Source organism: Camelina sativa, chromosome 10 (genome assembly GCF_000633955.1).
Source record: "Camelina sativa cultivar DH55 chromosome 10, Cs, whole genome shotgun sequence".
NCBI lineage: Eukaryota > Viridiplantae > Streptophyta > Magnoliopsida > Brassicales > Brassicaceae > Camelina > Camelina sativa.
The window spans coordinates 5,211,333-5,226,281 of NC_025694.1; the positions used below are offsets into that span (position 1 = coordinate 5,211,333).

Genomic DNA, 14,949 nt, shown 5'->3' on the forward strand with positions numbered 1-14,949 from the left:
GTAAAAAAAAAAAAAAAATGCATTATACTACTTACCTCAAGAACTTCGATCGGGGAGTATTGTACTCTAGTGCTGTAATCGGTTTGCTTGAACTTCTTTGATCTCATGACATTTCTGTCCGGGAAATTTTGCAGCTGAATTTCAGAAATATTATTGACGCAATCATAATCTTTCATGGGATTTTCTAGTAGTACTGATCGTGATTCAAGCTCTCTGATCTCTGCTTCAAGCTTCTTCTCTTGTTCAATAAGTTCTTGCATATAATCGATTGAATCTTTGATGACAGATGCCTTGTCCAACTAAAAGAATATAATACATAAACATGAATATATTTTAATTAAATCCAAATCTAATCAAATCATCTTCACACGTACATAATGATACGCTATTAGGCTAATCAGGGGACCAAAATACATTTTTAAGTATTATGGTTTGACATGGATTTTAGAGTATCAAAAATTTGGTTTGCCTATTTATTTAATGTTGGTTGGATTTTGTTTAACCAGATTGTATAGTTTTATATCCTTTCAAAAGAAGGAAGAGAAACAAAGTTTTATTCGATAATTTCATTTTTGTTGACCAAAACTTTTTTTTTTGCTGGTGACGAAACTTTTTATTTTATTAAATTATTTAGACTAAAAAAATAAAATAAAAGAGACAGACCTTGCATTTTCGGACACACAAAAACGATTAAATTAATAAAAGAAAGCGCATTAAATGGAATGAATCAGACCTTGGTAATATTGGGGACGACTGATCGGAGAGCAAAGAGTCTCTGATTAAGCTTTTGCCTTCTGTTCCTCTCAGAGACAACGTTCTTAGAAGAAGCCGGCGACGTTGCTGCTCCGTCCGGAGAACTAGACTCGCCGGAACCTGAAAACGCTTCCTCCATTGGCCAACTAAATTTATACAATTATCATTACATTAGCTACCAACTAAGAAACAAATTAAGAAGAAAATAAAATAAAAAAGTTTACAAGATTCTGGAAGTACCTGTCAAATTCGAGTTCTTGATTCTGGAAGAACATTGTGGTTTCCCAGTAATTCTTGTACTCTTGTTCCAGATCTTCCATTTTCGGACACAATAAAAACGATTCTTTCTTGAAATGGAAGGTTTTGTTTTTTTTTGCTTCTTGTATGTTCTTTCTTTCTTTTTTTGTATTGTGTCTTTCTATTTAGTGTACTATCATCAAAACAAGAGTGGGCCGATGGATCATTTTATAGACAAAAAAAAGAGTCTGACAGAGAGTCTTTAGGCACGTGGGATTTTGTAAGATCTTAATCTCCTGATCCAATCTTGACCGTTCAATCAAAATCTGATTTCTTTTGTCCAATTATAAGAAGTATAAACTATCGTATCTTTTCTCTTTCTTCACTCATAATATGCATTACTTAGTCGTCATATATTCATTCTTCATCTAATTACCAAAAAAAAAAATTCGTTCTTCATCTGGGTATACTACTGAATTTAGGGTGTTTACGGTTCCGATTTCGTATTTTTGTTAGGTTAGAGTAGAGTGTATCATAGATATTTTACCTATTTATTTTCTAATTTGTATCCGGATTCGAACGTTAGAAAATGATGTGTCTTAAAAAAAGAGATACAGTATGTAATTTCAGAATTCAAATATTAAAACATAGGTATCATGGTTATGTGTATGCGTACGTAATGATTATGGCCAATAATGGTGATGATTAGGTTGATTGTCAACTTTTTTCGCTAAATTTTATTGAAAATAACCCAATAGGACCCAATAGATTCTTTAATGTCCCCTGAATTGAATGGAGCAGATCTATGTTAAAGTCAATTATCTCTGTTCTTGGGGATGGTTTCTTGTGATTTGTGAGTGTCTATATATTTATCAAAATTCCATCCTCCGTATAAAATGCTATGAAATAACTTACTTGCATAAGGTGCTTTTAACAAATTAAGCTATAACCATGGACTTATTATTCAACCAATAGACGTAAAATGTGACCCATAAAATCAAAATAATGTGGGCACAAATACGTACATGTCCCCACTCAACTAAATCCTATTGATTTGACGTCCAACAACAAAAACGTTTAACCCGTTTATCATTTGAGCTGACTCGTCCTACTGATTTTGGGTTATTATTATTATTATTATTATTATTATTATTATTATTATTATTATTATTATTATTATTATTATTATTATTATTATTATTATTATTATTATTATTATTATTATTATTATTGTTAATCCATGTATCCCAACGCTCCCAGTAGAGATTCACGTGTTACCTATCGGATACCCGACATAGCAAGGTTCCACGTGTTAGCTATCGGATCGCTTGGACTAGCCACGTGGCGGCCAAATAGCATTCCATGTGTCGGCTCCTAGGATGCTGCAGCCCATATGTGAATTTCGCAGTGGTCAGAGCTCGAACTTATGATGGCGGGTACCTCAGCTGAGGGTCTTTTACCACCAGAGCTAGAGGCTCCGGTTGTTATTATTATTTTTAAAAAATTAAAGTAGTTTCAGTGTGAATATAACTCTATACATTTTGTTAAACACAAATTCGAGTCGTACGTAGTACTGTAGTCTTTGAAACGCAGTGGACGGAAGATAGTATAAAATGTATATATAGTCATTTTATCGGCTCTGCTCCATATATCGTGATTATATATATTCGGGACTTCATTATATATATATGGACTACTAGAGAGATCGGAAAAACTGAATGTTAGAAACAAATTGGAGACAAACTGCCGAATCTTGCAACTCATGATGAGATCATATGTGACTCAATTACAATCACACTCTTGATAAAGTTGTGTGGGGGAAGAGTTGTATTTAAATGTATGCTGGACAGAACAGTGTTTATATACATTATTAAAGTCGTTGGTTGCATGGGTGGCCCAACATGATCCTGGTGATCAAAGATAATTATAAAATATTCGTTGGCTGAAAAAGAAAAAATATTAACATACTTATGTGTTACCACGTGTATGGAAGAGATTATATATGACATGACTTTATATGGTTTTGGACCAATATATGGTTAAGAATTCACACACTTAATGTGCATTAAATTTAGTTTTTATTTATTTAGATGTTGGATAATATAATATATTAGGCTGAAAGCTATTATCTGTGGAAGATTCAAAAATCTGGATGACTCACCTTGCAAAATATATGAGATTGATGATATTAGGTTGAAATGACAACTAAACATTCCCAATATTGTCGGATTCTTACTATATTTTGGTTTATAAATTGAACAATGAACATATAGATTCCACTTCTAGCTAACTTCATTCGTTTCTTATATAATATAGTAAGTGATTTCTAGAAGAAAACGTCTACTTGGAGGTTGGAGGTAGAAATAGAATTACGTATCTCTCTATTTTCATATCAAGTCTACAAGAAGCACATCGGGCTTAAGTAGGCACGTATTGGCCCAGAAAATAATGCATTATGGTTTAGCCCGTTTGAATCCGTAGTTAGTGTTGAGTGTTTGAACTGTGTCTAAGAAAATATTGTGCTGGTATTGGCCCACGACCTAGAAAATAATATCAAAAGGTCATTCATGTACAGCGTACTACATGATCAAATGTTAAATCACTTGGAGCTCTTATGATATATATGATATAATACAGTTATATATTGATATAGTTGGTGGCTTTCGTAGTTTTAAAGTCACCAGTGACATGGAGAGGAACGGCTTATACTGTATATGGCTATAACCATGATGTTCATCATATATAAGCCATAACGTATATTCTATGTCAGGCTTTGCAAGAGTGGAAACATTTAAAACACAAAGGATAAGATGTAAGTTTGCTAGAAATTTTTGGGTGGACTCAACTACCAACATTGTTTCATGTTTATATATTTCATGATATATCATAAAAAGTGAATTTATTTGACTACTTGAGTCACTATTGGAGAAGTCTATTAGAACGACGATAATTAAAGCATAAGCTAAGATCGAATATAAGTACTTACTTCCTTTTTTTATATCAGTCGATTACTCTTATAAATTTATTAACTTGCATTATTTAGATTTTCGCTGACGAAATCAATTCTTTTTGCAATCCGGTGACTAGTGAAGATTATGAAAAATGAGTATGAAACTTAGCTTAACTGTATTACCATTTCTGTAATATCTCTTAAGTTTCTTCATTTTAACTTAGCTTAGAGTTATAAAACTTCTATTCTAGCCTCTTCATTAGTTTCCACATAAAAACTCAGAGAATCAATATCTTATATAGTAATTATACTATTCATTTGGACAACAAGAATAGAACTGAAGAACACCATCATCATAATAAAACATGTAACTTCTAATTCTATAGCAAATCAAGTTTACTAATAATAATACCTTTTTAACAAAAGGGAAAAAAATCATACATATACCTAGAAATTTTGGACTAAAGTAAGTAAGTACTAACTATGATATTTTTTTCTAGTCGACAAATGAAAAAAAAAACATTAAAAACACCTATAAACGTATTGAATTATTTATTTGTCTTGTGATGGAAGTAAAGAAACATTCGTTCAACTGTACCCAACAAAAGACAAATACAAAAGTGAATGACAATAAAATGTGTTAAAAAGAAAGAGCTTAATTATTCCTCTTTGACCGATCCTCTCCAATGATTTGTTCCATTTCTCGTTTACGCTTTCAATTCTCCTCTTTAATAAAGAAATTTGATATTAAATATCAGGCAGTTAACGGAGTACCAATAAAGAAATTTTTGCCACATTGCTATATTTGTGGACACATCATATTTTTTGTTTAATCTTGACATCTTGTTAACAAACTTCGACTAGCAATACAATTTACGATTGACTAAATATTGTACATGTTAACTAACGTCTTAGCAAGTGTAGTTTTTTTCACTGTATAAGCATTCCTTCTGCAACATTCAGTTATCTCAAGTTTCTAATTAAGATTGAGACATAAATTTACATACATGATACATATATATATTGCGAAGTTGATCACTAATAAATATAGAAACTAAAGTTAATGTTCCCAAAGATCGAAAACAAAAGTAAAGATATATATATGATCTTTAGTTTTGGATACGACGCTAGAGATGATCAAAAGAATCATATGAAACCAAAGTTTCATCTTTTTTAAGTTTAAAAATACTGAAAACTATCCATAAAAGATGTAAAAGGTTAAAAATGCTTTTTTGACTGCAATAGTTGAACATTTGTACTACATATCGTAATATCGTATAGCCACTTTAATCTTCCCCTTTCTGTGAAAAGAATCATAATTATTATATACATATACAATGAAATATTCTCCTATAGAGTTGTAAGTTCAAATTATTTACATGTCTTCACTAATGAAGAGAGAAATACATAACTGTGGATACCAAAAATACTTCACTTTATTAGATCCTAAGGGGTAAACAAAGCGTAATAATCATAATTAGAACCATTTAATTACTGAGTCGATTTAAATCTGCTAACGTACACTGTTTGTGTGTGGGCTTTGACTATGCCCTTAATAATTTATTTTAAGCCCAAGTAATTTATGAATATTACCATTTCTCGTGTATTTATAATAATATATCCAAACTAGCTAGCTAATTATCTTTATCCGTTGCAATAGCCCTAAAGTTATGAAAATATAATGATGAGACTAATTTGATTTTTGAACTTTTCTTTATTCGACTTTAAATCTGATTTCTTTAATCTAACCCGGAGGTTATGATTTATGAACAAAAAAAAAAGATAATCGATCTGATAAAAGTAACCCTCAGCTGTACCCTTTATACCATTGGAAGATTTACTTTCTTTTGAAAAACAAAAATCTTTAAAATTCACATAAAAAGAAGATTTATAAAGGAGAAAAAAAGAAAAACAATAAAGAGAAATATTCTTGTTGGGATCAGAGAACTAAGAGATCGGAGAAAGAATGTGGCAGCAATGATCAGTTTATACGTCATCGTTTTATGCATGCAGTATATAGTCATACAAAATGAAGCAAAACGAGAAAGTGAAAGTACTTACTAGCTTATTACAGACATATTATAGTATTATACATCTTTTGTAATCTCTCTTTTGTTTTACATTTTTTATAAAACCTTTTCTTTTTGCTTTTATTTGTTTTTCTTCTTCTTCTTCTTGAGCTGTAACTTTAATCACATTCTCTTAGATTTCAGGGGCAAAAGCTCTTCACACCTTCCTTCTTTATTCTTTTATTTGCTTTGGGAGTTTTTTTTTTTTTTTTGGTCCTTTCTTTTGTCCCCGACTTGTCTCTCTAATATCATTTTCTTGCATAGATTTGAAATCGGTTATTAAAAAAAATAATCATGTTTTGGAACTCAACCTGAAATCTAACTTTAAAAATGTATTACTAATTAGTTTAACCATTTTAATTATATAAAAAATGTTACTGCACTGATATATTTAAGATGTAATCATAAAATTTTAGATCTTTCGTTTTATAATTTTTCTAGGCACCAAATGTCATATCTCCACCGTAAGAAACCTGTTGGTTTCAGCCTTCAACATAAAAAAGTGCTTCAACCAAAATTAGCAACCAACATAAAATTCATCGATTGTACACATTCTGACGTACTATTAATCTAAATGTTTACTATGAAAGATCATTATTACCGTTCTAAAGAACATCTATTTCAATTACGATAAAATATGAATGAGTATATTTGCCTAGTAACAACAACGAACATGCATCTCGACAATGTCAGGATACTTCACTTCATCGGTCTAATCCACTTTTAACTCATACTACGTCTTAGTTGATTCATAAATATGTATAAGACTCGATCACATGGGTGTCTTAGTTGATTCATAAATATTTATAAAACTCGATCGCATGGTAACAAATTAAAAGGATGTCCTCTAATAAGAGGGCGTATTACGTACATCTGTAAAAAAAAACACTAAGAAAAAGCAACTGTTTGTATAATTAGTATTGTGTACTGAACATTTGAAATACTTTAATTAAACATGATTAGATGATTTGGTACGTGAGGTACAGCCTTTGCATGGGAGACGGAGCAGACATAATGATTATGAGATACGTATACATGTTGTGTAAAAATAATTGATCACTGATAAAAAAAAAAAGAAAAAAGAAAGGTGGCAATAATTCGAGTACCATGAATGATCAAAAGTCTTTGGTAACTTAACTGCGTCACACAATAAAGCTTGAAATTCTACATAACATGCAATGTTTTTTTTCTCATCCTGACAACATTGCAATGGCGCGCCAGTGAGGACCACCAATCTTTTCTATTAGCATTAGATATTGGATTATTGTATGGCTTGGATAATAGAAGAATATATATACTATATATATGTGTGTGTATTGCAAATTCAAAAGTAGATGAATTATTAAGCCGAAGTAGTTTCGTATCAAATCTACAAAGGGAATGCATGCAAATGTGCAATTGAATAATACTACTTAGGGTTCCAAAATGTTACGGTATTTATTGGTAATCCATAATGGCACAATGATTCTGCAATTATATATAGGTTTTTAATCACATATTTTAATCACACATTCATACAGAATCGCAATAAACACTCAATCATTCTCCGACGTCGTGAATAAATTAAAAAGTTATATAGAAGTACTACAAGTCGCAGTTCCGATAAAATCGTGAAATTTGTCATTTCAACAAAATGTTTAGGTAACTAAGTACATCTATAAGTTTATTTGGCAAAACACACAGAATCTTAACATCTTTTAAATATAATTGGAAAAAACAAAGAAAACAAAATGAAAACCCACTCAGTTGAAAAATATAATGTTTTGAATTTTCTTTATGGTATAGTCATGTTATAAATCCCACTAAGAGTGTCCATTACACTTCTTGATTCACGAGCTATAACTTTGACCGGAAAAAACTTAAGCCAAAACTTTTATCAATTATATATTGTCGAGACTTGCCATACTCAGATGTTCTAACCAGATAAAACCTAACAGGGTTAACTGAATTATGGAAGATTCCATTATGGATCGATATATCTATAAGGAGAGAGAGAGAGAGAGAGACAGATAGATAGATAGATAGATAGATAGATAGATAGATAGATAGATAGATAGAGAGTGGTGCTTTGAAAATTGAAAGATAGGAGACAGATTGTTGCTTTTTTGGAAGACTTGAAGAATGAAATTCTGTCTCTCTTCAAAGATCAGCCTCAAAGACAGTGATGCACGTCCCTTTTTTTATATAATTTCTATGTTTGTTATAAATATTGCAAAAAAAAAAGGTTATATATATTGCAAATTTACTTTGACGTCTCTTTATTAATAACTTTTGCTTTTCTTTGTGGTTATTCTCTTTGAGTTCTATAGTATTAGGAAGATCGAGATTTGAGAGAGACTAAGCAAAAGATTAAATATGACTCGTTCCTTTGTATGAAACTATTCCCTACATAAAAAGAAAAATTTATTATATGTATAATGTATTAACAACTATTAAGTAGCTCAAAAGAGGAAATATTAAGATTTAATGTCGATGGATATCTCATTTGGTTGAGCATTGATATTTTCTGGAAAAGTTTGATTGTTCTCTTTCTCAAGTTTAATTAGCTTTGTGATGACGACTCCTTAAATATTACCAAAATTTATTAATTTAAAATATTTAAACAGAATATGGACCAGACTCCAGAGATTCAATTGCCGGATCGTTCTCATTATGAAAAAGCACTATTTCAATGTGGTCATCACGTAATTTTCTAACACATTATAACTTGAAACAATATATTGAAACTCAATATTGGTTTAGGCCATGAATGATCCCAAACGTACATGTTGTATAGTGATATATATGTCACCAACGTAACTCCTTCAAGAATGCAGATAGATGTGGATATTGTTGAAGTTTATCTTTCCGTATAATGCTGTGTTTCTTCTGTATGTACTTTAATTTTAAACCGGCTTCATGCCTAAGTTTTGGGAAAGTAAAAACAAATACAAGAAAACAATCAAGTGAGAAAGTTCTAGTCTCTTCTAGATAAGTACTACGATGTTAATAAAAAAATATATCAACTGTTTCATGGCAAAGCCAAAATAATTATATTTTGATAAACGGAAGCAAAGAAAACTTTTAGAGTGCCCTAAATTATATCATACAGTTATTTCAATGTCTATGGTATAATTGTATAAATTAAAAAGTGTAACGAAACATTAAAAATTGAACCGGGCCTCAGCTATTATTAAGCCGGCCTTCCTCAATATATCATATGTATATATATGAGTATAAAGATGAAATATAATATAGTTCGACACACATTTTAACTTGATGAACCTGTGGAGGGAAAACGAAGCTTGAAGGAAGTGGGAAATTCAAAAAAGCTTCAGAAAGCTGCCTTACTATTCAAAAGTCGAAAGCAAAAGGAGAATATTATTTATTATATATAAAACAACAAACCATTAAAAAAAAATAATGATTTTTAATTTATACTAAAAGTATAAACAACATCGAAAGTATGAAACCAACCCAACAATATAAATTCATAACTTGCTCTGTCGTCCTCATCTCTTCCATACTTCTCTCAGACTCAACATATCTTTATTATCAACTAAGTTTGCTTCCTCTGTTACTTTTTCTTCCTTTTGAGTTTCAGAAACTTCAAATTCTTAACCTTTTGTTACGTATTGGGTAGAGAGAAAATTAAAATTCCAATTTCTTAGGAAAGAGAGATAGATTCTTCAGAGGGGCTTAGGGTTCAAGGTGGGTGGTTTTGTGATGCGTACAGGGGCTTATACCGTGCACCAGACACTAACACCAGAGGCTGCTTCAGTTTTGAAGCAATCTCTAACCTTAGCAAGAAGGAGAGGTCATTCTCAGGTCACTCCTCTTCACGTCGCTTCAACACTTTTAACTTCGTCAAGATCCAATCTTTTCCGAAGGGCATGTCTCAAGTCTAATCCTTTCACAGCCCTCGGTCGCCAAATAGCTCACCCTTCTCTCCATTGTCGAGCACTCGAGCTCTGTTTCAATGTTGCTCTCAACAGGCTTCCCACCAACCCCAACCCTCTTTTTCAGACCCAGCCTTCACTCTCCAACGCACTCGTCGCGGCTCTGAAGAGAGCACAGGCGCATCAGCGGAGAGGGTGTGTGGAGCAGCAGCAGAGCCAGCAGAACCAGCCGTTCTTGGCGGTTAAAGTCGAGCTGGAGCAGCTCGTTGTGTCGATTCTCGACGACCCTAGTGTGAGTAGAGTGATGAGAGAAGCTGGGTTGTCTAGTGTTTCCGTGAAGAGTAACATAGAGGATGACTCCTCTGTTGTTTCCCCTGTTTTCTACGGCTCGTCTTCCTCTGTTGGTGTCTTCTCTTCCCCTTGCTCTCCTTCTTCTAGTGAAAACAATCAAGGAGGAGGGACTTTAAGCCCTAACCCTAGCAAAATCTGGCATGCGCATTTGTCCAATCATCACTCCTTTGAGCAAAACCCTTTCTTCCATTTCCCTAAAGGAAAGACCTTTAGTCCAGATCAAGCTTTTCCTGTAAGAGAAGACGCAAACCCGGTCATCGAAGTGCTTCTAGGAAAGAAGCACAACAAGAAGAGGAACACTGTCATAGTTGGAGACTCTGTGTCTCTAACAGAAGGAGTGGTTGCAAAACTCATGGGTAGAATTGAGAGAGGAGAAGTTCCAGATGACTTGAAACAAACCCATTTCATCAAGTTTCAGTTTTCACAAGTTGGCTTAAATTTCATGAAGAAGGAGGATATAGAGGGGCAAGTTAGGGAATTGAAGAGAAAAATAGAATCTTTCACATCTTGGGGTGGTAAAGGTGTCATTGTTTGTCTTGGAGATCTGGATTGGGCTGTATGGAGCGGCGGTAACGGCACATTTTCTTCGAATTACAGCGCGGCTGATCATCTAGTGGAAGAGATAGGGAGAATGGTTTATGATTATAGCAACTCAGGAGCCAAAGTTTGGCTTTTGGGGACAGCNGGAGCAGCTCGTTGTGTCGATTCTCGACGACCCTAGTGTGAGTAGAGTGATGAGAGAAGCTGGGTTGTCTAGTGTTTCCGTGAAGAGTAACATAGAGGATGACTCCTCTGTTGTTTCCCCTGTTTTCTACGGCTCGTCTTCCTCTGTTGGTGTCTTCTCTTCCCCTTGCTCTCCTTCTTCTAGTGAAAACAATCAAGGAGGAGGGACTTTAAGCCCTAACCCTAGCAAAATCTGGCATGCGCATTTGTCCAATCATCACTCCTTTGAGCAAAACCCTTTCTTCCATTTCCCTAAAGGAAAGACCTTTAGTCCAGATCAAGCTTTTCCTGTAAGAGAAGACGCAAACCCGGTCATCGAAGTGCTTCTAGGAAAGAAGCACAACAAGAAGAGGAACACTGTCATAGTTGGAGACTCTGTGTCTCTAACAGAAGGAGTGGTTGCAAAACTCATGGGTAGAATTGAGAGAGGAGAAGTTCCAGATGACTTGAAACAAACCCATTTCATCAAGTTTCAGTTTTCACAAGTTGGCTTAAATTTCATGAAGAAGGAGGATATAGAGGGGCAAGTTAGGGAATTGAAGAGAAAAATAGAATCTTTCACATCTTGGGGTGGTAAAGGTGTCATTGTTTGTCTTGGAGATCTGGATTGGGCTGTATGGAGCGGCGGTAACGGCACATTTTCTTCGAATTACAGCGCGGCTGATCATCTAGTGGAAGAGATAGGGAGAATGGTTTATGATTATAGCAACTCAGGAGCCAAAGTTTGGCTTTTGGGGACAGCTTCTTACCAAACATACATGAGATGTCAGATGAAGCAACCTCCACTTGATGTTCAATGGGCTCTTCAAGCTGTTTCTATTCCTTCAGGAGGACTTTCACTAACCCTCCATGCTTCCAGGTTTTTCTCCTCTTCTTATAATTATTTTCAATTAATTAATCACAATTTATTTTTATTTTAAAAAGAAAGAATAAACATTAGTCACAAACTTAAGTACTCGTGATCAATACTAAGTTTCTTAATGTTTTTTTTTTCTTTTTCTTAACTTTCAGTGGTCACAGTTCTGAAATGGCTTCTCAAATGATGGAGATGAAGCCATTTAGAGTTAAGGAAGAAGAAGAAGAAGGAGCAGAAAAGGAAGAAGTTAAACTCAATTTCTGCGGAGAATGTGCTTTTAACTATGAAAAAGAAGCAAAAGCTTTTATATCAGCTCAGCATAAAATTTTACCGCCTTGGCTGCAACCTCATGGGGACAACAACAACATTAACCAGAAGGTACTAATTTTTTTTTTTTTTTTTTNTCTGGCATGCGCATTTGTCCAATCATCACTCCTTTGAGCAAAACCCTTTCTTCCATTTCCCTAAAGGAAAGACCTTTAGTCCAGATCAAGCTTTTCCTGTAAGAGAAGACGCAAACCCGGTCATCGAAGTGCTTCTAGGAAAGAAGCACAACAAGAAGAGGAACACTGTCATAGTTGGAGACTCTGTGTCTCTAACAGAAGGAGTGGTTGCAAAACTCATGGGTAGAATTGAGAGAGGAGAAGTTCCAGATGACTTGAAACAAACCCATTTCATCAAGTTTCAGTTTTCACAAGTTGGCTTAAATTTCATGAAGAAGGAGGATATAGAGGGGCAAGTTAGGGAATTGAAGAGAAAAATAGAATCTTTCACATCTTGGGGTGGTAAAGGTGTCATTGTTTGTCTTGGAGATCTGGATTGGGCTGTATGGAGCGGCGGTAACGGCACATTTTCTTCGAATTACAGCGCGGCTGATCATCTAGTGGAAGAGATAGGGAGAATGGTTTATGATTATAGCAACTCAGGAGCCAAAGTTTGGCTTTTGGGGACAGCTTCTTACCAAACATACATGAGATGTCAGATGAAGCAACCTCCACTTGATGTTCAATGGGCTCTTCAAGCTGTTTCTATTCCTTCAGGAGGACTTTCACTAACCCTCCATGCTTCCAGGTTTTTCTCCTCTTCTTATAATTATTTTCAATTAATTAATCACAATTTATTTTTATTTTAAAAAGAAAGAATAAACATTAGTCACAAACTTAAGTACTCGTGATCAATACTAAGTTTCTTAATGTTTTTTTTTTCTTTTTCTTAACTTTCAGTGGTCACAGTTCTGAAATGGCTTCTCAAATGATGGAGATGAAGCCATTTAGAGTTAAGGAAGAAGAAGAAGAAGGAGCAGAAAAGGAAGAAGTTAAACTCAATTTCTGCGGAGAATGTGCTTTTAACTATGAAAAAGAAGCAAAAGCTTTTATATCAGCTCAGCATAAAATTTTACCGCCTTGGCTGCAACCTCATGGGGACAACAACAACATTAACCAGAAGGTACTAATTTTTTTTTTTTTTTTTTTGATAAATGAATGGTCTTTGTTTTGTTATCAACGTTTACACGGTTACTTAAACCGTTTTTTTTTTGTGGGGTTAAGCTGCAGGATGAATTGAGTGGACTGCGGAAGAAATGGAACCGGTTTTGTCAAACTCTTCACCACAAGAAACCCGGTATGACTGCTCAAGGCTACAGTTGGAAGGCGGAACAGAGCCGCTCTGTTTTACAAGGTTCTTTTGTGGACTCGGGTCTGAAGCAAAACTCACGTGCATCTAGTTCGGTTGCTAAATTCAGGCGACAAAACTCATGTACTATTGAGTTTAGTTTTGGAAGTAACCATCAAGAAGGTCTAAAGAGAAACGATGAATTAAGTTTGGATGGATTCAAGAGTACTAACAATGATGAAGGTGTAGAGACCAAGATCACTCTTGCACTTGGTCATTATCCATTTCCATCTGATTCAGAAAACTCGGATGAAGAAGAATCAGAGAAAGCGATCAGAATGAGCAAATTATCGGAAAAGCTTCATGAGAACATTCCATGGCAAAAGGAAGTTCTTCCTTCAATAGTTGAAGCCATGGAAGAATCAGTTAAGAGGAGTAAGAAGAGTGATACTTGGATCCTAGTTTCGGGGAACGATGTGACTGCTAAAAGAAGATTAGCTATCACAATGACAACTTCGCTCTTCGGGTCACTCGAAAATATGTTAAAGATCAATCTGAGAACATCCAAGGCAAGTGAAGCGTGTGGGGAGCTCGAGAACGCGTTAAATGAGGGGGAAAAGGTTCTTGTTTTGATAGAACGAGTTGATTTAGCCGATGCTAAATTCATGAAGCTCCTCGTAGATCGTTTTGAGGCTTGTAGGTCTGGAGATTTTGATGGTTTTCATGGAAAGAAGAGCCAACTCATCTTCCTTTTGACAAGAGAAGATGATGAATATGTAGAGAATGAACAATTTGTCATACCAATGGTGTTGAAGTGTAAGAAATCGAGTTCTGGTTTGGCTAATCACAAGAGGAAGCCAGAATCTGATGCTGCACCGACGATGATTAAGAAGAAGAAGAATCCGAGAAACGAAGAAGAGGAGGAAGAAAGCAATGTTGCTTGCGATATAAGCAACATGAAGAAAGAGTTCTCAAGACAGTTGAAGTTCGAATCCAATGCTCTTGACCTCAACTTAAGAGTTGACGCCGATGAAGAAGACGAAGAAGAAGCTAAACCGGCCACTCAAATCTCAAGCGGGTTTAAAGAACGTTTTCTAGACTCGATCCAAAACCGGTTTAATTTCACAGTTTTGTCAAACGAAGATATAACTAAGTTCTTTGTGACGAAGATCAAAGACTCGTGCGAGGAGATCCTAGGGCAACGAGAAGAGAGATTCGGGTTTACAGTCGATGCGGAGCTGATAGAGAGGTTCTACAAAGGGTGTGGGTTTTTTGCAAACGGTTTGTTTGAGGAATGGGTGAAAGAGGTTTTTCAAACGGGTTTAGTAACGGTCAAAAACGGCGGGAAAGAGGGCATAAGTGTAATTAACCTATGTTTGGGGGGTATAGATATGATTGACCAATGGGAGGAGGTATACGAGGAAGAAGATGGATTCATGGGTACTTGTCTACCCAAGAGAATCCAAGTTTCCTTTGTTGATTAGCTTCGGCTTTTTATTTCTNTTTTTTTTTTTTTTTTTT

The 14,949-nt window shown here is 34.5% G+C and overlaps 2 protein-coding genes across 2 annotated transcripts; one reads left to right on the forward strand and one right to left on the reverse strand.

The window, feature by feature from the left end:
• Nucleotides 36-1,166, reverse strand: LOC104720065 (transcription factor bHLH27-like; the record flags this gene model as incomplete). The annotated part of the gene is made up of 3 exons (XM_010438035.1): nt 994-1,166; nt 734-899; nt 36-299 (listed from the first exon to the last, which is right to left on the reverse strand). Coding segments are annotated over exons 1-3 (510 nt in total), but the record flags the coding sequence as incomplete, so codon positions are not given.
• On the forward strand, nt 9,492-14,949 carry LOC104720066 (protein SMAX1-LIKE 4-like). The gene is made up of 5 exons (XM_010438036.2): nt 9,492-10,759; nt 11,541-11,820; nt 11,973-12,063; nt 13,126-13,263; nt 13,371-14,949. Exons 1-5 carry the CDS (start codon nt 9,715-9,717, stop codon nt 14,910-14,912), a joined length of 3,096 nt encoding a protein of 1,031 aa, XP_010436338.1. The 5' UTR covers nt 9,492-9,714; the 3' UTR covers nt 14,913-14,949.

Excerpts from the sequence above, each read along its gene's own strand:
- LOC104720066 (XM_010438036.2), top strand. The coding sequence starts at position 9,715 with ATGCGTACAGGGGCTTATACCGTGCACCAGACACTAACACCAGAGGCT. Across the intron at positions 10,760-11,540 it reads CACATCTTGGGGTGGTAAAG|GTGTCATTGTTTGTCTTGGA; the intron begins GTGTCATTGTTT and ends GGGGTGGTAAAG. Across the intron at positions 12,064-13,125 it reads AAGGAGCAGAAAAGGAAGAA|GAAGAAGTTAAACTCAATTT; the intron begins GTTAAACTCAAT and ends GGAGCAGAAAAG.